Raw genomic sequence first — 22,732 nt, 5'->3', positions numbered from 1 at the left:
GGGGAGAGAGAGAGAGAGAGAGAGAGAGAGAGAGAGAGAGAGAGAGAGAGAGAGAGAGAGAGAGAGAGAGACGCAAGAAGCTCCCACACTCACACTTCTACAAGAAGGAGTGGTTGTGTTGAAAATAGGGAAAGGAGAGGGACTCCTGCTTCAGCCGGCTCCAGGATGTAGGCAATCAGCTGAAGAGCTCCTGCAGGCAGACGGGCTCATCATGAAGAAACATTCAGCCAGGGTAGCCCCTCTCAGCGCTTGCAACAGTCCGGTCCTTACTCTAACCAAAGTGGAAGGTAATGCATGCATCCCACTGCTCTGTGGGGGGGAGGGAAGGAGGGAAGAGTTCAGATAGATGGAAATCCTCGCGCTCTCCGCAGATATTTCGGGGAGTCTCCAATGGGGAGCTGCTATATCTCACTCAGCTAGACCTGACCCACTGTGGCCTGAGCCATGCCTTCCTTAGGTCCCCTGGGAGCAGGTGGGTGGCTGGGGCTGGGAATATAAAATCTGCTCCATTGACGGAGATCCGAGTCTGCAGTGCAATGCGTGGGACCGTGTGGGGTGGATCAGTTGGCACCAGCTGCTGCTGTTGCTGCTGCCGCCCCAAGGTTCCCCCGCACTCAGACTTCAGGAGCAGCCGAATTTGCTGCAGTGATTTGGGAGAAGTGTTGGCCTCTGGGGTGCAGACTAAACTGCAGTTGCTTGACTTTCTACTGGGATTAGGAAAAGGGAACCTTTGCTTTAAAACTAGCCCATCTGACTCCATCTCTTTACCAATGTTCTTGCGCCCCTCTGGTAGGCTGACCTGCCCCCCCCCCCTGCTTGCCTTGGGCTACCTGCCTGCCAAAGAGCAGGTAATCCCTCAGAGAACTTCCCCCTTTAAGTTGCCATTAAGTTTGAAACATCCACACTTGGATAGACCAGGAAACATTTGTCAGAAGGTATTGGGGGCTGGGGTGTCAGAGACACTGCAGTGGAATCAGATGGTTGGGAATTTTTGTCTACACTGGTGTCATTCCCAACAGATGCTAAACTCTGCAGGAATGGGCAAGGCAATGAGAGTAATTGGCTTCTCTCCAAGTTGCATTTTATTTGGCATCTTTGGGGATAATCTGCCTTTGTGACCCCTTTCTCAGAAGCCAGAGAGATGAGTTCTTCTTCTGAACTCCCCCCCTAGACCTTCTCAGCATCTTCTGTTTGCATAGGGCTGACAGAGTACCCTTTGTTACATGACTCTGTCAGCAATGTTGGCCTTCATGTATGGAATGCAGCCGTTCCTCGCAGCACTGGGCATGTGTACATGAGGGAGAAGAGGGAGGGAGAGCAACAAGGAAAGCATCCTCTGAATCCCTGAAGAGTTTTGTCTCACTCAGATTCCTCTCTAATCTTGCTTAAAACAAGGGGAACAATTGCATTCAGGAGAAGGGTAAGACTCAATGTGGTCAAATACCAGTTCTCTTTAACTCTTTCCACACGATGGTCTTCCAAGGAAATGGGCTGTCTCCTACAAGACACAACTATAATTAGCTCCTCCTGCTTCACAACTCATTCACATAGGAAGGCTGGCAGGTATCTATCCTCTTCTTTCTTTGTCCCGTAAGCAACAATTCAGTTTTTATCCCTGTATTAAGGGACTCGTTGCGGGCACCATTTATGCACAGAGATTTCCCTCGCCCTTTGCCATCTACTCCAGGAAGACAGGTATCCTGTAAGTAGACCTAGAGAGGAAACCTCCATTTAGAAGCTTTGGTATTCATGATACTTGCAAACCAGTAGCATGAAGCTAGTAAATTGTTACTCCAACCCCCTCCAAAGAGCCTTGAAAGCAAATCAGGCCTGAGTTAGGTTCAGGATTGGCATTTGTAGAGAAAATTGTTATAGACCCCCAACAAAAACTTAGGATGACACTATTCAGAAAAAAATTAGTCTTGAGAATAGAAGGGTCTTTAGAGGCAATCTATCCAATGTGTACCTGAACAGAAATCCTGCTCTATAGTATCTCTTTTGTTTTTAACCCTGATCTTCTGACTTAGAATCAGTACCATGTATTGCTTCTAAAGTAGATCAGTATGGGCTAGGCAATGGAGGTTAAATGATTTGTCCAGGGTCACACAGCTAGGAAATATCTGGGGTCAGATTCGAACTCAGGGCCTCCCACCTCCAAGCCTGGCTCTCTATCCACTAATCAGGGCCTCCCACCTCCAAGACTGGCTCTCTATCCACTATCCACTCTATCCAATAATTCCAGTGAAGAGGAAGCTGGTACTTTCCAAAACTTTCTAATCCACTTTTTGACAGCTGTAATTGTTAGGAAATTTTCCCTTACATTGAGCCTAAGTTGGCTTTTCTACAGATTCTATTCATTTACTCCTAATTCTTCCCTCTAGGGCCAAAGAAAAGCAGTCTTAATTCCTCTTCCACATGACAGCATTTAAAATACTTTTGAAAAAAACTTTTTTCAAAAGAGCCATCATGACCCTCCTGAGTTTTCTTGTCTTCGTTCTAAACATCTCTAAGCTCCCCTAAATAATCCTCATATCAAGAAATGCTTATTGAAGGTAGCATGATCTATAGTGCCCTCAGTATCTTCGTGGGCTTCTTCTACTTATGTTACAGCTTTTCTATGCCCTTCTTTATTCTGTTGCCACCCAAGATCCAATATAATTCATTAAAATGGTGTAGGATGAACATAAGTTCTAATTAACCCAACTTCCTATCTCTATAGGTTATCACTGCCGATGAGTACAAACTATATTATTTCCAAAGTATATCTGTTTTATGGTAAGAAAGCAGGGAGACCCCTCTCTGGGGGATGTTGGACAATGAAGGTACATAGTCTGCAGTAGCTACACCGCTCCCTGGCCACTCACTCGAGTTTCTACATGCTCCAAATCCCCTCTACTGATTCATGCACAAGTCAAGACATTACCCCATGATATCATTGATATTCTTCAAAATGAAGGACATATAGCAACTATATATATAGTTGCTTCAGGAATCTCCTCTCTGCCTGCATCTTATCCACCTGGCTTTCAGTCAGAAGATTGCCACTCCCAAGAACTTCTGAGATTCTTCAATATGTATTCACTGAATTTATGACAACTGAGTTTTTATGGACAACTCAATCATCTCTCCATCTCCCAAACCTAGCTGGAAATAAATGTTCCCCATTAGCTTACTCATGATACCAAGCACTCAAGAGTCTTGCTCGTGTGCAGTGGAAGCCCCCTTCCTATTCCTGATCATTTTCTGTCCTTGATAAATTGATTTAGGGAGCAAGCACCCAATCTTTAGTCACACAGGAATAAGGAAAGATGCGACTTGTCATATCTGAAATAAAGGTGCACGTGCCCATGCAATTTGGGTTTTATCTATGAAGATTTAGCCATTTTGTGACTTGTAGGGAGCAAAACATTTATATCTGAATCCAACTTACTAGGCTGTAAGCTTTATGATAGTAGAGACTCTATTCCAGAAACAAACCAGCCTTTCTATAAGTACTATTATGTCAAACACTATGCTGGGTACTTGGGGTACAAATATAAACTACAGTCCATGCTCCCAAGAATCTTATATTCTTGCCACGATAGAAGGCTAAAAATCAATAAAGATGATGCCTGAGGAATTGACTCTGGGCCTGAGGAGTGGAGTTGGTGAATGTTGCTATAGATCGGGTAATTCACTTCCATTCCAGAAAGAGTGGTAGCTTCAATTTGATGATTATTGATGACGATGACGATGACAGTGATGATGACAATGACGATGATAGGAAGGCAGAGGGACATAGGCAGCCACATGAAACATGATAAGATGTCTATGGCAGAGGTTGCTCTGCACACAGTAGTGCTCTATAAATATTTGTTGAATTAAACTGAATTGAAATTCTATGTGGCAGTGACCCTGGCCTAAGGGGAAGAGCTTAGAACTGCCGACACTGGTGGCCAACCTTCTCTTCCTCACCCCATGTAAAGAATATGTATGGAGTCTACTCTGCAAGGCCAGCACTAGGTAAAGTTATGAAGTAAGTGAAGCTTGACTTTTATGACCATTTTCCTACTCCCCATCCCCACCCTCTATCATTCCTAGATGCCCAAAGCTTTCTCTGTCTATCATCAGATATGCCCCTATCAAAATCTAAACTCTGAAAGAATTTGTTAGCAGTCATTTACACTTAAATGTAAATCAATCAGTTCATTACCTCTCATAGATCACTTTGTTAAAGTAATTTTAAGAATCAGGAAACAAATGGGGAAGATAATGGGGAAGGGCTTCCCAAACTCCCAAAATTATATATACCCTGTTAAGAACCCTCTACCTTGCCCTATATGTGAGACCAGAGAGATATGTGTTATAATAATTATATAGACATATATGTTATGTACATTATACTAGATGCTATATCATACATATAATATATATAATATGTGTGTGATTAGAATTTTGTACACCAGGACTCCATTTCCCAGAATCCCACTTTCATCCTTATGTTACATCCTTACGTTTTAGAGATAAAGTTTCTGTAACCCCCCCTTGCTCAGTCCTTTCCCACTAATGTGGTTGGGAAAACTTCTCTTTACTCGGGCTTTTACTTTTGTTCTTTTTATTTCCTCTACTCCAAATGATTATTAATAAATCTTATAAAATATAATACTTGGAGTTATTGGATATTCATTTTAATCTTATATATATAATGTACTACATGTAATAAACAATATAACTATAATAATTATACAAACATATATTTTATAATACTTATATATGCTATAATAGTTATATAGACAAATCTGTATGTATATAAATTATTGATATAACAATATAGTTTCATATATAATATCTATATATGTATATAACTATATTTCAACATAATTGGTTTGCTTTATAATTCTATATATTTAATTTTTGTATTTGAAAGAACAATTCAGAGAAGAAATTCATAGGCTTCACCAGACTGCCACAAACAGGGTCCATGATCTAAACCTGGTTAAGAACCCCCAGCCTACAGGGTAGGGTACTAGACTTGGAGTCAGGAAGACCTGGCCTTGAATCTTGCTTCTGCCACTTCTTACTTCTGTGACTTATTGGTAATTCAGTTAACCTTTTCCAGGCCTCAATTTCCTAATTTGTAAAATGGGAATAATAATACCTGGAGGTTCTACTTCACAAGGTGATTGTGATGTTCAAATGAGATAATGTCTATATCGTACTTACAGATCTTAAAGTACTCTATAAATGTCAGCTATTGCCATTTTCCCCCTGCTCTAATGCTTAGATCCTTATAAGGCCTGAGGTTATGAAATGTGGCCTCCTCTCCCTCACTTTGTGAACAGGTGCTTCAAATCCTGAGACAAGCAGGGAATGAGGCTGGACATGGAGTTGTTAAACAGGCCTGAGCTGAGCAGTGTGGCTGTAGATGTGCCGTGTGACAAGCGCTTGAGTGGTGAGTGAGGTACCAACAGTGGAGTTGCTTCCGTTTGGGTACATCCTGAAGCTCTCCCTTACTAGAAGTTCTGGAATTTAGGAATACCTTGAAGGAGCAAGCTTTGTCCATTGACAGATGGAATTTTTTTTAATGTCTATATGGCAAAGAAAAGAAATAAAAGTGAAAATGATTATTTCAAAGCAAAATGATAATGAAATTTGTATGTCAATTGATGTGCCTGGTCCTTCAAGTGGTAATTAGTTAAAATGTTTTTGTAAAGGCTCATTGATGGTTTGGGGGGGGGGGAACCTCTCCCAATAAAGTACCCAATCTCTGAGCTCACATACAGACCAGATTCAGTCTTGGGAGAAGCTAACCTCATAGGGACAGAGGTTAGATGGTTTCTCATTGTCTCTGGCTCATCAGACCCCCCCCCAACCCAGAGCAGAACTGTGAAGACCATGACTTAAATAAAGCTTAGCTTTGGCTCATGTAAATGGTCTCCCCAAAAGGGATTAGGAAGGTACTCATTATACAGAGTAGATTTGGTATAGGACAGTTATTTATTCCCTCAACTACAACAGAAATGCTTAAAACACAAAAATTCAAAAGCATGTATTAACAAAGACTTAAAACATGAAACAGTAACCCATAACTCCTATTATATGCTTCTAAAGAGCCAACACTTAAAACAGAAAAATATGCAATATTTTACAGAACAGCTGAATAACCATTTCACCTTCCCCTCAGCCTGCACTCCAAAAAAAACTCCCTTAAGACTCATGTGTTTGTATAAACCAGTTTATGGCTTGAATCCATCCTCTTCCTTATAATCAGGAAAAAAATACAAGGCAGAAGAGGCATCCAGAGTCTTATTCAGTCCTTATGTTCTTCTAGCCTGCACATATGGATAGTGTCATTTACAAGCAGTTGTCATGGTTCTCAACCTGGGGTTTAGAAGAGGTACCCTTTCCTCACTGATCGCTCCAGAGAGAATTCCAAGCCACCCATTCAGGAAATGAGAAGAAGAAAGCAAGAGTAGAAGTCATCTCTCTCCTTTAAGCTGATGAATAGGTGGCTCTTCTTGGCATAATGGTGAATCCCTTTTAATGAAACCCCTCTCCCCATCTCTAGCCTAATCATGGAGACCAAAGCATTTCTTCATGATCTCCAAATCCATTCTTTCTAAGCATGTGTATCCCTGAAAGTGAAGGAGGGAGCTATCAGTTCTGCATCATTCATACTCCATTGGTTGTACTCTACTCCCAATATATGTGTTTCGAAATAATCTTCACATTTATGTCTAGGTTTCTATTATAATGCTCATTATGGCCAATAAACCTGTAGCTCACCAAGAATCCTATGTAAGAACTGATTTCTTTTATAAATTATTTTTTAAAAATAGTTTTCCATGTTTACTTGATTCATTTTCTTTCCCTTCCCTGTTCCTTCCCCCACTTCCAGAGCTAATAAGCCCTTCCACTGGATTATACATGTGTTATCACTTATACCTATTTCTATATTATCCATTTTTATAATAAAGCAATCTTTTAAAACCAAAACCCCAAACCATACACCCATATAAAGAAGTGATCAATCATGTTTTTCTTCTGTGTTTCTACTCCCACAATTTTTTCTCTCGATACGGATAGCACTCTTTCTCATAAGTCCCTTGGGATTGTCTTGTAGTAGCAAAGTCCATTACATTGGATTGAAGAACTGATTTCTTGTTTCAATTTCAATTTCAATATAGTATCTGCCTTAACATATTCTGCTTCGTACGCAGAGATAACCCAAGTGAGGTACCAATTTGGGCTTCTGCACACATACAGAGTGTTGCCTATGGGCAGCTAGGGAGTGCAGTGAATAGAAAACTGGGTCTGGAGTCAGGAAGACATGAGTTCAAATCTGGTAGCTGTGAGATACTGGGTAAGTCACTCAACAGTTCTCAACCTCAGTTTCCTTAACTGTAAAATAAGGATAATAGCAGCACCTACCTTCCAGGGTTTTTGTGAGGATCAAATGAAAGCATTTAGCCTATAGTAGGTGCTTAACAAATATTTATTTTCCTTCCTTCCCTTTAGTGTGAAAGCAAAGAGGTCTAATACCCTTTCCTTATAGTAGACCAAGACTCATTTCCCAATATCTCAAGCCTATAATGTGGGAGGTGGGGAGGAGGAGGGAGAAGTGGATTTTAGGTCCTATCTACTCTTCCAGTGGTAAACCCAGTGCCCACGTACATTCTTTATCTCTGGCTCTTTCTTCTTGGTGTTTCATGTTGAGTTTGGCTTTTGTTCTATTTTTTGAAATAATTTGCATTTTATGCACTTGTTTTGGAAGCAGTGAATCATTTTGTTTTGCCTTGGATGCTTGATGTTAGGTAGTTCCCACATTGTGATGTTTCTGTTTGGATGAGAGACAAGGCCACAGTGAGGGAATTCAGCTCACAGGGACTATTTATTAGATTGCAGTGAGTCTCCCATTGCACGTCATGAAGGCACCATCATGTGGACATATGAAACCAAATTTAGAAACTAAATGCTCATTTACTTTAAACAGTGGAACATCAGACTCAAGCCCTGAATGAATCAAAGGAGACAAGATGAGGTGATTATTATCATCTCTCACCTCTGGCTTCCATTTCAGGGATACTCTGTGATCCTGAGACAGGGAGGGAATAAGATTTTTTACAAAACCAATAAGTACCTAGATCATCCACATTTAAAATCTCTCATTCATATTAAGTCAAACAAAATCCAAATAATGAGGGAACATGGCCTTCTAATCAGGAATACCTAGGCTCAAGTCCCATTATTCAAACACACTCTGACTAACTCTGAGCATGTCCCTTAATCTCTCAGTGCCCTTGACAACTCTAATGCTATAAGTTATGAGAGCCAATCTGCATTGGTACTTCCTATAGGGGAAGGGAATACGCATTTATTTAGCTCTTACTATGTGCCAGACACTGTGCAAAGCACTTCTTACAAATATTCCATTTGATCTTCCCAACAAACCTGCAAAGTCAATGCTATTATTATCCTTTTTTACAGTTGAGGAAACTGAGGTTAAGTGACTTGTCCAGTGGTATACAATTAGTAAGGGTCTGAGTCTGAATTTGAACTCAGGTCTTCTGGGCTTTCAGGCCAGTACTCTATCCACTATCCTAGCTGCCTCTACCAATACAATCAGAAATATGAAACTCCTCCCCCTGCTCCCATCAAAGTTCATTCCTGTGTTAAGTAATAATGGTGGTTAATAAAAATGACTACCCATCACACTCATGGAAAGGTTGGCCATTTGTTCAGGATGGTAAACACTTTGAAGGGTTTATTGCTATTTGCAAGTGCTTCTCAGACTCCTCCTGTAGCTTTTGCTCCAGCAGGACTGCTCTCTCTCTCAGCTCCAAGTGAGGGGAGTCTGTCTGCTATTGTTGCTCTTGTGAACACACCCTGTCTTGGTGCTACTGCCATCTTTTCCTTCCTGTATTATCAACAGAGCCAGCCCTATTTGGCATGCCATCTGAGTTGGCAGTCTCCCCTGTGGTATGATTTTAAGGACAGAACCTGGACCCATAAATCTCATTGGTTTAGAGAACATCCAAGTATGAAAATTTCTCTACCAATAAAAGTTGGTACCTTCATTGAAACAGTCTTAGAGAGTCACCTAACAGCACTGAGAAGTTGAGCAGCTTGTCACACAAGCCAGTTGGTGGTAGTGTTGCTGTTGTTGTTATTGGTAGAGGTGGTGGTGGTGATTGAGATGGTGATGGTGTTCATCCTTTGTTCTTGAAGAGGGCCAATGACATGTGTTAGAGGCAAGGCTTAAACCTAGCTTTTTCAAGCCTTGAGACAAGCTCCCTATTTGCTATGCTCTATCCATTGCTCTATGATGCCTTCTGTAATAATTTCAGAACCACTCCTTAAAAGCCCCTCTGGTCTAATGTATCTCCTCAACTGACTTGCTGCCAAATTTGGAGTTCTCACCATTAAATTCATTCTTTAGGTACTTGGGAGGGAAAATGTAATAATGCCTAGCTAGTGAAGAAAACACCAGGAAAAGAGGCAGAAAACAGAGAACTCTGCATGTGTATTGGGCTTACCAAGTTGCAGATTTCATAACATCTTAAATTTGAAACCATTTTTGTTTGGAGATGGAAAAAAATCCTTGAAGAAAGGACCCTGCCTTGGGTAAGAAAGAAAAAGATTAGGATGTTTTTTCTTTGCCATCTTTTTTTTAATAGCCCTTACCTTCTGTCTTGGAGTCAATACTGTATATTGGCTCCAAGGCAGAATAGTGGTAAGGGCTAGGCAATGGGTATTAAGTGACTTGCCCAGGGTCACACAACTAGGAAATGTCTGAGGCCAAATTTGAACCTAGAACTTCCCGTCTCTAGAGCAGGCTCTCAATCCACTAAGCCATTCAGCTGCCCCTCTTTGCCATCTTTGCCAAGATTAGTTTGCCTCATTAGAACCCATTGTCCTACATCTGAGAGCAGGGTAGTGAGGTAATAGGATATAAAATAGAAAATTTTTGTAATAATAATAACTAACATTTATTTATTGCCTCCTATGTATCAGACACTGTACTAAACTATAATTATTATCTCATCTGATACTCAAAACCTCCTGTGGGTAGTGCTATTATTGTCTCCATCTTATAGTTGAGGAAACTGAGGCAAGCAGAGGTTAAGTGACTTGCTCAGAATCATTCAGCTAGTAAGTATCTGAGGCTAGATTTGAATTCAGATTGAAGATGCTGCTCTTCCTGACTGGAGACCTCATGCTCTATCCACTGTGCCACCTAGCTGCCTACAGCTATAGAGCAGGAGTTATGCAAGACCAAGTATATGGAACAATACTCAAAACTCGTGTCTGAGGCTATCTTTTGGAGCAATACCATGGCTTACTTAAGCAGCAATAAGACAGATGAAATCACTGAACACTTGAGATATTTGGCATAAAAGTCCTTTCACAACCAGATCCCAACCCACCTTTCCAGCTTTATTATATGGAATTTGTCTTCTGTATTCTACAGTCTAACCAAATTGACACTTCTCCCATCTCTGGTGTTTTTGTACAAGGCTGCTCCCCAATCTATAATATATTCCCTCCTCACCTCCTCTTCCTCTTGGAATAGCTAGTTTCTTTCCAAATGCAACCCATGTACCAGCTTCTATATATGGACTTTCCTGATCATGCTCAGTTACTCTTACCACTCTATGCTAAAAACCTTTTACTTTTGTTTTTATTTTGTTTACATTTACCTATGGGCATGTTGTTGTTCAGTCATTTTTTCAGTTGTGTCTGACTGACTCTCCATGACCCCATTTGGGATTTTCTTGGCAAAGATCCTAGAGTAGTTTGCCATTTCCTTTTCCAGCTCATTTTATAGATAAGGAAACAGGCAAACTGTGTGACTTGCCTAGGTCACACAGTAAGTATCTGAGACCAGATTTGAACTCAGGAAGATGAGTTTTCCTGATTCCAAGCCCAGTGGTCTATCTACTAAGCCACCTGACTGCCTCCATGTGCACATTATTTGTAAGTTCTTTTAGGACAAGGACTATTTCTTTCTTTTTTTGTCTTTGTATTCCTGAAACCTAGCCTAGTACACCTGGCACACAGTATGTGATTAATAAATATTTCTTGATCAATTAAAACAGATACACAAAGAAGATTGGGACCAGGAAAGATGCCAACAACATACTTTCCTACTAAATAGTTTTATTTTGATTTGTCCTGATTAAGTTCAACAGTAACTCCAAAATAAATCTTTATGATGAAATACAAGTTGGCAATCTATGAAATAATGTTTGCTGTAAGATAAAAACAACCCCTTTTAAAGAAAAATAAGTTCAATACAAGCTTATTGACACCCAGTTCTAGTATCATTTTGAGGTTGAGGGAATGGAGGGGACACAGAATGTTTTCGAAGGCAACATTTTTCTTATCCCAACAACCCTGGGATATAAATACTATTATTACCCTCATTTTACCAGTGAGGAAACTGAGGCAGATAAATGTTAAGTGCCTTGCCCCAGATCACAGAACTAGTAAATATCTGAGGCAGGATTTGAATTCAGATCTTGACTCAAGATCCAACAGTGTATCCACTATGCCACCTCCACAGATATTTAGTTCACCAAGATTTTAGGGATCATTGAGTCCAGCCCTGTTATTTGCAGATGAGGAAACAAGTTCAGAAATGTTAAGTAACTTTTGCTGAGAATCACACAGCTAGTAAACATCTAAGGGCAGGATTTGAACTCTGGTATTCTTATTTTAAGAATTCTTATTCTTATTCTAAGCTTATTTTTCTCAGATCCTTTGCTGTAATTCTAAGGATTTAAGGATTTTTTTTAATTTTAAACCCTTAACTTCTGTGTATTGACTTATAGGTGGAAGATTGGTAAGGGTAGGCAATGGGGGTCAAGTGACTTGCCCAGGGTCACACAGCTGGGAAGTGTCTGAGGCCGGATTTGAACCTAGGACCTCCTGTCTCTAGGCCTGGCTCTCAATCCACTGAACTACCCAGCTGCCCCCCCCTTTGCTGTAATTCTAAATGGAAAGTCTACCCAGTTTGATCAGAAGATCACTGAGCTGTGACTAACAGCCCATATATTCTTATTTTTTATTTATTGATTTTATTGATTAATTAAGAACATTTTTCCATGGTTACATGATTCATGTTCTTTCCCTCCCCTCCTCCCACCTCTCTCCCATAGCCATGACACAATTCTACTGCAGCCCATATATTCTTGCTGAGAATGATCACTACTGCTTTGTGAAAAGGTCCTGATTAGGGCACCTCTGTCCCGAGAACAATGACCAGCCACTCAAACCATCAGACACTTGCCAATGGTAGAAATGAAGTATGCTTCCAGAAACCTGCTCTCCTTATAGGAAATCCTTATAGGGTCTCCCTCTTCTCTATAAATGTAATACTCCTATAAATGCACCCCATTATATCCAAATCCCTTTGGGTTATGAAGAGCCCAGACTCTGATCCACAGGTCAGATCTTTAGGTCAATTCTGGCTTTGAAACTTAACCTGGGAAATGGGGACTCCGTGTGTGTGTGTGTGTGTGTGTGTGCACACATGTGTGTGTGCCCATGCGTGTGCACTGTGGCATATACTGTAGTGTGTGCTTATAGCCCCTAGAAACATTAAAACACCAATCAACATTTATTGACTATCTGCTGTGTGCAATGCAAGCAGGCTTAAAACAAATCCCTTTAATTTAAAGTTTAAATTTATTATTCAGGCCAGGGATCAGGATACAGAATTCAATTCTTTCCCTCAAGAAATGGCCTCCTGACTCTTTCAGCATTATTTAAAGTTTAATCCACATCTGTTCAGTTTTTCATGGGCCAATAATCCATCTCTTTCAACATATGCTACACAAAAGTTGTCTTAATCTCAGTGAATGAAAGTGTACTCTTTGAACATTTGGAAGTCATTCAGGTATCGCCATGGAGATTAAAAAAGAAGAAAGGAAGAAAGAGCCATACAAAAATGGCTTTTTGCTGAGGCAGTGGAAGCCATAACATTCAACCAAGGTTTCTAGGCCAAAATTTTGAATTTTCATTCCAGCTTTAAACTTGGCACATTGAGGAACCTCAGACAAACTTGGTGGTCTCCATGCAAGAACAAGTCAAGTATCTTTTTTTCTTCCTTTAGAGACTTGTTCTACAGAGACCCCCCATCAGGGACTCAGAGAAGTTTGTAAACAGAAAATGCTTTATAATGTGATAGACTAATAAACAGGTTGTCTTTTTCTCCCTACCTCTATTCAATATCTTGGAGAATCACTTCATTAAAAAAGCATATTGCAACTTTACAGAAGCTGGAACAAAAGAAAACATTGGAGAGCTAGAAAGAAATTTGGAGCTCATCTAACCCCAGTCCTTCCCTTTAAAGATGAGCAAACTGAGTCTAGCTGAGCAAAGCCTGTGATACACCGAATGTAGTGGTCTGGCCCAACTATTACCATCTTACTAAAGAGTAAGATACATAATATTTGAAAGTAATCCATAGTGTCTCATTTCTTTTTCATAGCCATTTAGAAACCATCTTCCAAATGGAAAAAAAAAAAGTCAAATCCCATTCCAATCTGAAATGCAACTCTTGCTTCCATTTAACAATTGGGTTTCAGTCTAAAATGTTTGTTTGGGGCCACAGCCCGGGAACATGGAAGTCCTCCAACAGAAACTGGCTTCTAGAAACAGAAGAATCAGAGTATAGCCTCTTCTCCTTAATCCAACCTTCTTAAAAGGTGCCCATCCTGCCCACTGCCAACATTTAGATCAGTGGTTCCCAAACTTTTTTTGCCTACTGCCCCCTTTCCAGAAAAAATATTACTTAGCCACCTGGAAATTAATTTTAAAAATTTTAATAACAATTAATAGGAAAGATAAATGCACCTGTGGCCATCACTGCTTTCCTGGATCACTGCAGCACCAACCAGGGGTCAGTGGTGCCCACTTTGGGAATCACTAAACTTTAGAGGGTATGAGCAGGAAGGGTTATGGGAATTTCCAGAGTCTAGTGCACATGTACCTATTCTTCTCTGTTTCCTTGACTTTCCAGACAAGTTCTATGTCTATAATGAACTCATTCCTTACCTCTGCCTCTTAATTAACTACCAACCAATAAGCTCCAGTGGCTCCTTTTTGCTTCTTGGAGCAAATATAAAATGAAGTACCCTTTATAACCTACTCCCTTCCTACCTTTCCAGTATTTTCATACCTTACTCCCCTCATGTAATCTTAGACCTCGTCACACTAGTCTCTTAGCTATTCCATAAACAAGACCTCCATCTCTCAGCTCCATGGCATTCTCTCTGGTGTCCCTCATTCCTGGAACACTCTTCTCCTCCTCTTCCAATGCTGGCTTCCCCAAGTTCAAGTCCCAGCTAAAGTTTCACCTTCCATAGAGTTTTCCCCAGTCCCTCTCAATTCCAATGCCTTCTCTCTGTTCATTATTTCCCATTTATCCTGTACATGGTTTGCTTTCTTTGCATGTTGATTTCCCATTAAATTATAATGTCTCTGAGGGCAGGGGCTGTCTTTTGCTTCTGTTTGTATCCCCGACACTTAGCTCAGTGGATAGCACATAGTAGGTGCTTAATAAATGTTTTTTTTTTGATTGACTGAAAATCCTCAGCTTCCTTCAGGACTCACCTGAAGTACCACCTCCTTTAAGCTGTCTTCCCTTTTCCTTCTTAAATTATCTGTTTTTGCTTATATGCTTAGCTTTTTGATCCTGTCCCCCTTCCCTAATAGAATGTAAGTAACTTTGTGTTCATTTTTTGTGTCTTTGCACCGAGCAGCAGCATAATATAGTAAAGAAAGGGTCAGTCTTATACTGGGGAAGATCAGGGAGCCAGTCCTGCTTCTGACATAGACTGTGACCACAGACAAGCCATTTAACCTATCAGTGGCCCCAGGACACTCTCCAAAACTACAAGGATCCAGGAAAGAAACTATGATCTAATCAGAATCAACCTATGATCTAATCAGCTCAAAAATACAGGGATACAGAGAAGTCATAGGTCAATAGATTGTCAAGCCCTGCATAGTAACAAAGATAACCTTGACAACGGGATGGAAATGAGGGAAGAAGGAAGAATGGCAAAGAAGTAAATGTCCCATTTTTGTCTAATAGTCATAGCAGGAGTTTGAAGAGTTGGGACCATTTGGGCCAAAGGCGATGAGGCATGTTTGGAAGAGTGACCCATTGTACAGGTAACTCTGCATTGGGACCCATTCCAATCTCGCGTTGGAATTTTTCCTTCATTTCCAACAACAGAAAATAAATACTTCCAAAAACAGAAAACAGTACTTAACATATTGGTTCAATCTTTTATTCTCCAGTGAGCAAATGGTTTAGTGTTATGGGCAATAAGGCTGGATTGTACTAGGATCTAGACTCAGGAGCTTTTCCTTGTTGAGCAAGACAGGTTCCTATCTCAAGATGCTTCATCTTCTGCTGTCATCAGTGATGATGTCTCATTTTGCCTCCCAGACCTGCCTAAAACTCACCATTCTTCCATAGTTGCAAGAACCATGCAGTGGGTATAGGAGTCCTTTAGACTTTTACTATTTCTTGCAGTTCGTATTCACATAAGTCTTTGCTCATTTTATTCCCATTATCACAAAACTTTCTCTTTCCCTCCATTTCTCTCAATTCCACAACTCCTTCAAGAGTTTCAGTTAAAGTTCCATCTTCTCTAAAGCTTTTTCCCCCTAGATAGACATTCCATTTCTTCTCCCTTTTCCAAACCAATTTGTTTTTGGTTTCATTTGTTTTGTGCTTTTTCTATGTACTCCATATTTCTGAGCATATATGAGAGCTTAATAAATGCTTATTAATTTTAAAAATATTTACAAGTGTATATTCTATGTATGTATGTATGTTTTGTGTACATATAATTATGTATGTATTGATTATATGCATTATATATTATTGATGATATTTATCATAGAATAAGATAAGATTCCTAATTTATTAATAATCATTAGAGTATATTCTATAATGTGCAATAATGCATCACATATAATATATTATGTAATATTATATAATTGTATTATATATGACCTATAATATAGCATATAATAAATATTAACCAAGAATAATCAATTGCTCATTTATATCATACCCATATCATTTATAATAGGGTTGACCTCTGCTCTCAAAGAACTTAGTCTATTGAGAGAAGAAAGAGTTTCATAAAACCTCAGAGTTTGTAAAATCTTCAGAAAGACCTTCAAACATCATTTAGGGCAGAAGTATCAAATATGCAGCCAAGCAGGTCTCCAACCAAATTAAATTTGAAGTGGAAAATATTTAACAAAATAAATAAAAATACAGTCAAAGATAGATAATGTTAATATGTGATTTTCTTAGGCAATAAGAGCCTGCAGTACTCCTTACATGTGGTTTAGTAGCCCCCATTTCTATTTGAGTTTGACATCCCTGATCTATTCCTATATGTACCTGGAAAAGTTATCCTGAAAAATGGTCTTTAACCTCTGCTCAAAGACATATGGATCTAGTGAATTCAGTATACCCATCCTACCTAGAGACAACACTAATTGTCAAGTTTTCTTTTTCCTGCCACCAAGTTTAAATCTGCTTCTCTATAATCTCCATCTCTTATTCAGAGTTGAGTCTTCTGCAAACAAGAAAACAATTGCAGTTCCTCTTCCACAAAAACTTGAAAAGGGTTGTCATATTATGCCCTTTCCCATCCCACCCTTCATCAAGTCTTCCATTCTCTAATTTTAAACATCTACTTCCTTTAACCAATCTTCATGGACTTCCAATCTACAGAATTTTAATTTGGCCTAGATAAGCTATATTGGTTTTTCTTCCCTGAATATATTCCATTTTGCCAAGGACCTTCATAAAATATAGTCACCAGTAATGAACACAGTATGCAAAATGCAGTCTAACCAAGTAGACCACAACACGATTCTACCCTCTCTCTTCTTTCACTTTCTACTTCATAAAACCTAAGATCACATTAGATTTTCTGGCTGCCTTATCACACCTATGACTTCAATTTAACAATCCATTAAGTGATCCTTTTCACATAAATTATCTTCTAACCATACATAGCTCCTGTGTTGGTCAGGGTTGGCATTTCAATGAAACAAAGAAAATATTTGTCCATTTTTAGATAATTACAAAGCTTATTGAATTTTCTGTAATGTACATGGACATAATCATTCATAAGGAGGAAATAAGACAGGTACACCACCACCGCCCTCTTCACTGCCATTTGAAGCTCCCCAGTTTGGCTGGATCTGGGCAAATGAATTCAGTATAGCTGAATACCAAGCAACTAATTCAGCTCAGGGAACTCAATAATCCTGGATGGCTCAGAGATGTTCTAGTGCCCTGGGATTTTATACTGAGATGGAAGAAAGGAGCTGAATTCTCAATGCTAGCTAAGGTCAGAGAACCTTAGGTGCCTATGCATAGTCCTTTCATGAGTATACCAGATAAAGCTGAATGAAGAAGCTGATCAAGTCAGGGACTCCACATGATATTCAGGAGCCACTCTAGTGTCTCCAGCTAGAAGTCACCCTTCCTCCTCTATGTGAAGGATACTGATCAAGCATCTCTATCCCCTCTCCTATTCTGTACTTGTGTAGTTGATTATCTGAATCTCATTATAGGTCTATCAAATCTTATGTCCTTTAGTTTGGCCAGTCTGTCATAATTTGGTGGGGGGGACTCATAGAAACTTTGTGTCCCAGAGACAAAAACTAGAGTCCTTCTAATCCAGCTCATATCTGAACAAGAATTCTTCTGTGAGCCATCCAGCCTGAACACCTATAGGGAAGGAACTTCACAACTTCCCAAAGCAGTCCATTCTACTTTTTATTTTTTATCCACTTTTTATCCACTAATTATTAATATTTATCATTCATATATTTTATTATATATTATTTGTTCAGTTGTTTCAATGATATCCAACAACTCTTTGTGACCCCATTTGAGATTTTTGTGGCAAAGAGACTGGAGTGGCTTGTCATTTCCTTCTCCTGGTCTCAGAATCAGGAAGACTTTTCTTCTGGCTTCCGAGACCTCCTAGCTGTATGAGCCTGGGCAAAGTCACTTAATCCTGTTTGCTTCAGTTTCTTCATCTGTAAAATGAGCTGGAGAAATGTATAGATATTTATAATATTATTTAGATATATAAAGTGTATGTATTTCTCTTCATTGTGCCACCAAGCTGTCATAGTAAATTATACATATACACTATATAATTTATAATTTAGTGTTCTCTTATACTGAGTCCAAATCTACCTCTCTTTATTGTCCACCCAATGCATCTGTTTCCACCCTCTGGATATAATCCCTCTCTTATATGATAGCCCATCAACTGTTTGAAGATAGTAATAATCTCCCCATCTGGCCCTGAAGTCTTATATTCTCCAGGATAAACATCCACTTTTCTTTTCTTTTCTTTTTTCTCTTTTCTTTTCTTTTCCTTTTCCTTTTTCTTTCTTTTCTTTTTTCTTTTTGTTTTTTTCTTTTTCTTTCTTTCTATGATCCTCATATGAAATTATCTTCATGCCCTTTACTATCCTGGTCACCCTCTTCTGGCTACCCTCCAGCTTGTTATTATCTCTCCAAAGATGTGGTATCCGCAACTGAACACAATTCCTATTTCCTCATCCAGATTTTTAGCCACTGTTTCCAGCTTCCTGTCATCTATAAATCTGATAATAAGTACCTAGGACTGGAGTTAAGTTCCGTCACTGGAGAATGGTTTGGGGTGGGCTGTACTTGCTTGCTTTCCTTTGACTCTTTCCATAAGTATCTATTCTACCCACTAATTATTATTTAAAAGGATAGCATGTTCATTTTTGCTATGAATGCCTTACATTTCACATTTGTGTATTTTTAATATTTCTTTTGGCAAAATGGTCCGGAAAGTGCTCACTAGAGAATAACTTCTTTAATCCAAACATTTTAGCAACAGTAATTTAAATTATTTAATGCTTGCTTGCTTCATTGATGCCCCCACAGAATCAATCATTTCTCTGTTTTTATAAATTTATTAGACCATAATAGAAACTGTCCATGCATTTTACTTCTGAAAATGTAAGGTAGTTAAACCAAGACACACACTTCCTTTAGCCACAGATTTATTCAAGCACAGCAAAAAAATGCATACTTATACATGTTTGTACTATAAAACAGTCTTTCATTTATACATTGATTTTTTTTCTCCATCTAACTCAAAATATGGATTTTTAACAACAAAACTGAGTGTGTAAAAATATCCACTTTCCCCTATGCACAAAAACAAAAGGTGTTTTTATCCAACTAAATCACAATGCTTTTATTTATTTATACTGAAGGGAGTGGAGAATGGTTAATCCAAAGTATTAGATAATCCATGTGTAAACTGTACTGTGTTTTGAGTTTGCAATGGAAAGTAGCTGTGCCTTAGAATCTGGTCATTTGTTTCATTGCTAATCTCACACAATGAAGACTTAACTCAGGAGGACCTAGAATGGGGTTCATCATTTCCTTAGCCTGTCATCCACTCCATGTTGGAAGAGACCATTCATTTCTCAGATAGTTATGAAACACCAATGTGAGTTGTTCATAATACTGTATTTTCTTAGACTTTCACTAAAGTAGGTGGACTGGTTAAACAGGTGGATTGAGAAGGGTATTTAGCCTAAAAGCAAATAAATAGATCGGTCTTCAAAAAAGAAAACCTTTGAGTAATGCAAGTCAACTTGAAAACAGGATTTGTAAAACTGAATTTTGATGCTTTTTTTTCTAGAAGTAGAATATAGCTAGTCACCCCTCCATACCTCCATGTAGACTAGTGCCCTACAATAAAATCTTATACGTAATAGGACCTCTCATGTTTTGTCACTTTTCAGTCACATCCAACTCATCTTGACCCTATCTGGGCTTTTCTCTGCAAAGATGCTGGAATGGTTTACCATTTCCTTCTCTAGCTCATTTTACAGATGAGGAAACTGTGGTAAACAGGGATAAGTGATTTGCCCAGGGTGACATAGCTAGTAAGTGTCTGAAGCCAGATTTAAATTCACGATGATGAATTTTCCTGACTTCAGGCCTGACACTGTATACACTCCCCATCTAGCTGCACGTATGGGACCTCAGAACTCACTAAGTAAACCTCCTTGATTTACAGATGAGCAAATTGAGGCTCAGAGATGTTAAACAACTTTCTTAAAGTCTCATAGATTTTAAGTGGATGAATCAGAATTTGAACTCAGTGTTCTTTGAACTACTCCATAAAGCTTTGAAAATAAACATCACAATACCCAGCATTTGCTTTAAGGTTTACACAGTGATTTCTAAATATTAACTTGTTTTATTCTCACAACAACACTGGGAGATAGGTGCAATTTTTATCCCCATTTTGCAGATAAGCAAACTAAGGTAGGCAGAGGCTAAATGACTTTCACAAGGTGTTGTGCCACTTTTTCAAATCCCTAGTTACTTTTTAAGGCTCATCTTTGGAGGATTTTCTGATTCTCTCAGGTGCTAATGTTCCCAATTCCCCAAATTTATTTTGTGTTTATTTGGCAAGTATTTTACATTGACTTATCTTTGGCCATTTTGTTTTCTCCAAGTAGAATATGAGTTCTTTAAAGTGAGGGACTTTTTCAATGTGTAGTTTTTTAACCTTTGTATCTTCAGCACCTAATAAAAAGTCTGGCATATAATGCACACTTAATAAAGATTTCTTGTAGTCAATTCATCCTCTCAACCAATGAATACAGACAAGTGCCTACGATGTGCTAGCCACAGTGCTGGGCACAACTACAGAGAATGAAATAATCCTTACTTGCAAGGCGTGTACATTCAGATGGGCAGAGACAAGTACATATATAAATATATATAGCATAAACAAAAAGTGAATAAATTCAAATATATACACAGTTGAATAGATAGTCATTTGGGAGGGAGGATGGGCAGTAACAGATAAGAAAATTAGCAAATTCTTCATGAGTAAGATGGTGCCTGAATTGTAATTTAAAGGAAGAGGACTCAGTTAAGAGGGAGGACTTTCTAGGTGTGTGGGATGGCTAATCCAGGCAGAGTGTAGTTAATTAGTCAGTAAACATTTATTAAGTGCCTTCTACGTGCCAGACACTGTGCTAAGTACTGAAATGGAGTATTCTGGGAAAGGAATAGGGAGAAAGCCAATTTTGCTCTATTGCACAGTATGGGAGGTATCCAGGGTGGCTAGAGATATAATTTGGAGCCAGGCTGTAAAGCTAAATGCGAGTATTTTTACATTTTATTCCAGAGGTAATGGAGAACCAGTAGAGTTTACTGAGTTGGGGAATTAAATCGGTTGACTCTATAGTTAAAGAAGATCACTTTGGCAGCGATGTGTAGGATGAACTGGAGTAGGGAGAGACTTGAGGATGGTAACCAATTAGGAGACTGTTGTAATAATCAAGTCAAGAAGTGATGAGGACTTGAACAAAAGTAGTGACTGTGTGAATGGAGAAAAGAGGTCCAAGGGGAAATAGCTTATGTACTTAAAAATGTCATACTTTGTCAACTGATTAAATTTTTGGGATGAGGGAAAGCAAAGAGTTCAGGACAATGCTTAAGTTATGAGCTTGGGAGGCAAAAAAAAAGAATAAACAGTTTCATAATGCATAAAGCAATGACTCTAGTTCAATCCACAATTTTCAAATTACATGTATAAACATGAATAGAAAGTAGCCATGGAGAAATTGTGCAAGTTTCCACTTTTCTGTGGCCTGAGTGAGCTATACATGAATCAATGCCAAACTTTGGGAGCAAGCCTAACCCAATGGATTAACTGTTATCCTCATTCTCGGAGGGAAGAATTCCTCTAAACAAGGGTTTTTAAGCTGAGGACTTCATGAATAGATTTCAGAAGGTCTATGAACTCGGATGAGGAAAATTACATCTTTAGTTCGATATATAGAATTCACTTGTAATTCAATATATCTTATTTTATTCATTCAATAGCAACATTCTAAAAAAGAGTTCCATAGGCTTCACCAGACTGCCAAAGGAATCCATGACACAAAAATGATTAAGACTTTTTGATCTAAAAAAATTGATTAGGTTTTATAAGACTGTGGTTTCAAAGAAAAGATTCAATGAGGGCAACTTCTGGGGTTCTGTAGGACTTGTTAATTAGATCAGCTGGAGAGGGGTAACTTATTTTGGCACAAAGCAAAATATGCATCATTATTTTAGCTCCCTTAAATAACACATACATAAAGGTAAATGAGTCAACAGATTGAAATCTAATGTATGTGTATGTTCTGAATGAAGAAGCATGTGTATTATACTTCTCTCTAAATATGGCAGAATGCCCTTGGCCAAGTATTTCTGTTCTTCTCACATGAGCCCTAACCAACACCCTCTTCACTTGAAAATGAATGACCTTCCTTTTAATTCTGACTTCAGGGTATTGCCCAATCCTCTGTCCATTCTATTCCCCACTTTATGGAGACAGAAAATCTTGAGGGAGACCCTCAGGTGTGATGAATGAATCCCTATTAATATCTCTCTCTCTCTCTCTCTCTCTCTCTCCTCTTCTCTTCTCTTCTTTCTCTCTTTCCTCTCCTCTCCTCTCTTCTCTTCTCTTCTTTTCTCTTCTTTTCTTTTCTTTTCTCTTCTTTTCTTCTCTTCTTTTCTTCTCTTCTTTTCTCTTTTCTTCTCTTCTCTTCTCTTCTCTTCTCTTCTCTTCTCTTCTCTTCTCTTCTCTTCTCTTCTCTTCTTTCTCTCCTCTCCTCTCCTCTCTTCTCTTCTCTT

At 38.9% G+C, this 22,732-nt stretch overlaps 1 protein-coding gene across 2 annotated transcripts in view; it reads left to right on the top strand.

The window, feature by feature from the left end:
- Positions 1–22,732, top strand: part of SLC35F3 (solute carrier family 35 member F3) — a 503,654-nt gene that overhangs the window by 334,667 nt on the left and 146,255 nt on the right. The window contains exon 1 of one of the 2 annotated variants that reach the window (XM_044672362.1): positions 212–287. The exons of the other annotated variant lie outside the window; for it this stretch is intronic. Within the exon in view, the coding sequence (XP_044528297.1) occupies positions 212–287 (76 nt within the window). Of the gene's footprint in view, positions 1–211; positions 288–22,732 lie in introns of those variants that run through there. 2 annotated transcript variants of the gene reach the window in all.

Source organism: Gracilinanus agilis, chromosome 4, assembly GCF_016433145.1.
Source record: "Gracilinanus agilis isolate LMUSP501 chromosome 4, AgileGrace, whole genome shotgun sequence".
In the NCBI taxonomy this organism is placed as follows: Eukaryota; Metazoa; Chordata; class Mammalia; order Didelphimorphia; family Didelphidae; genus Gracilinanus; species Gracilinanus agilis.
The sequence above is the reverse complement of the archived record's forward strand: the minus strand, read 5'-3'. Positions and strand labels throughout refer to the sequence as shown.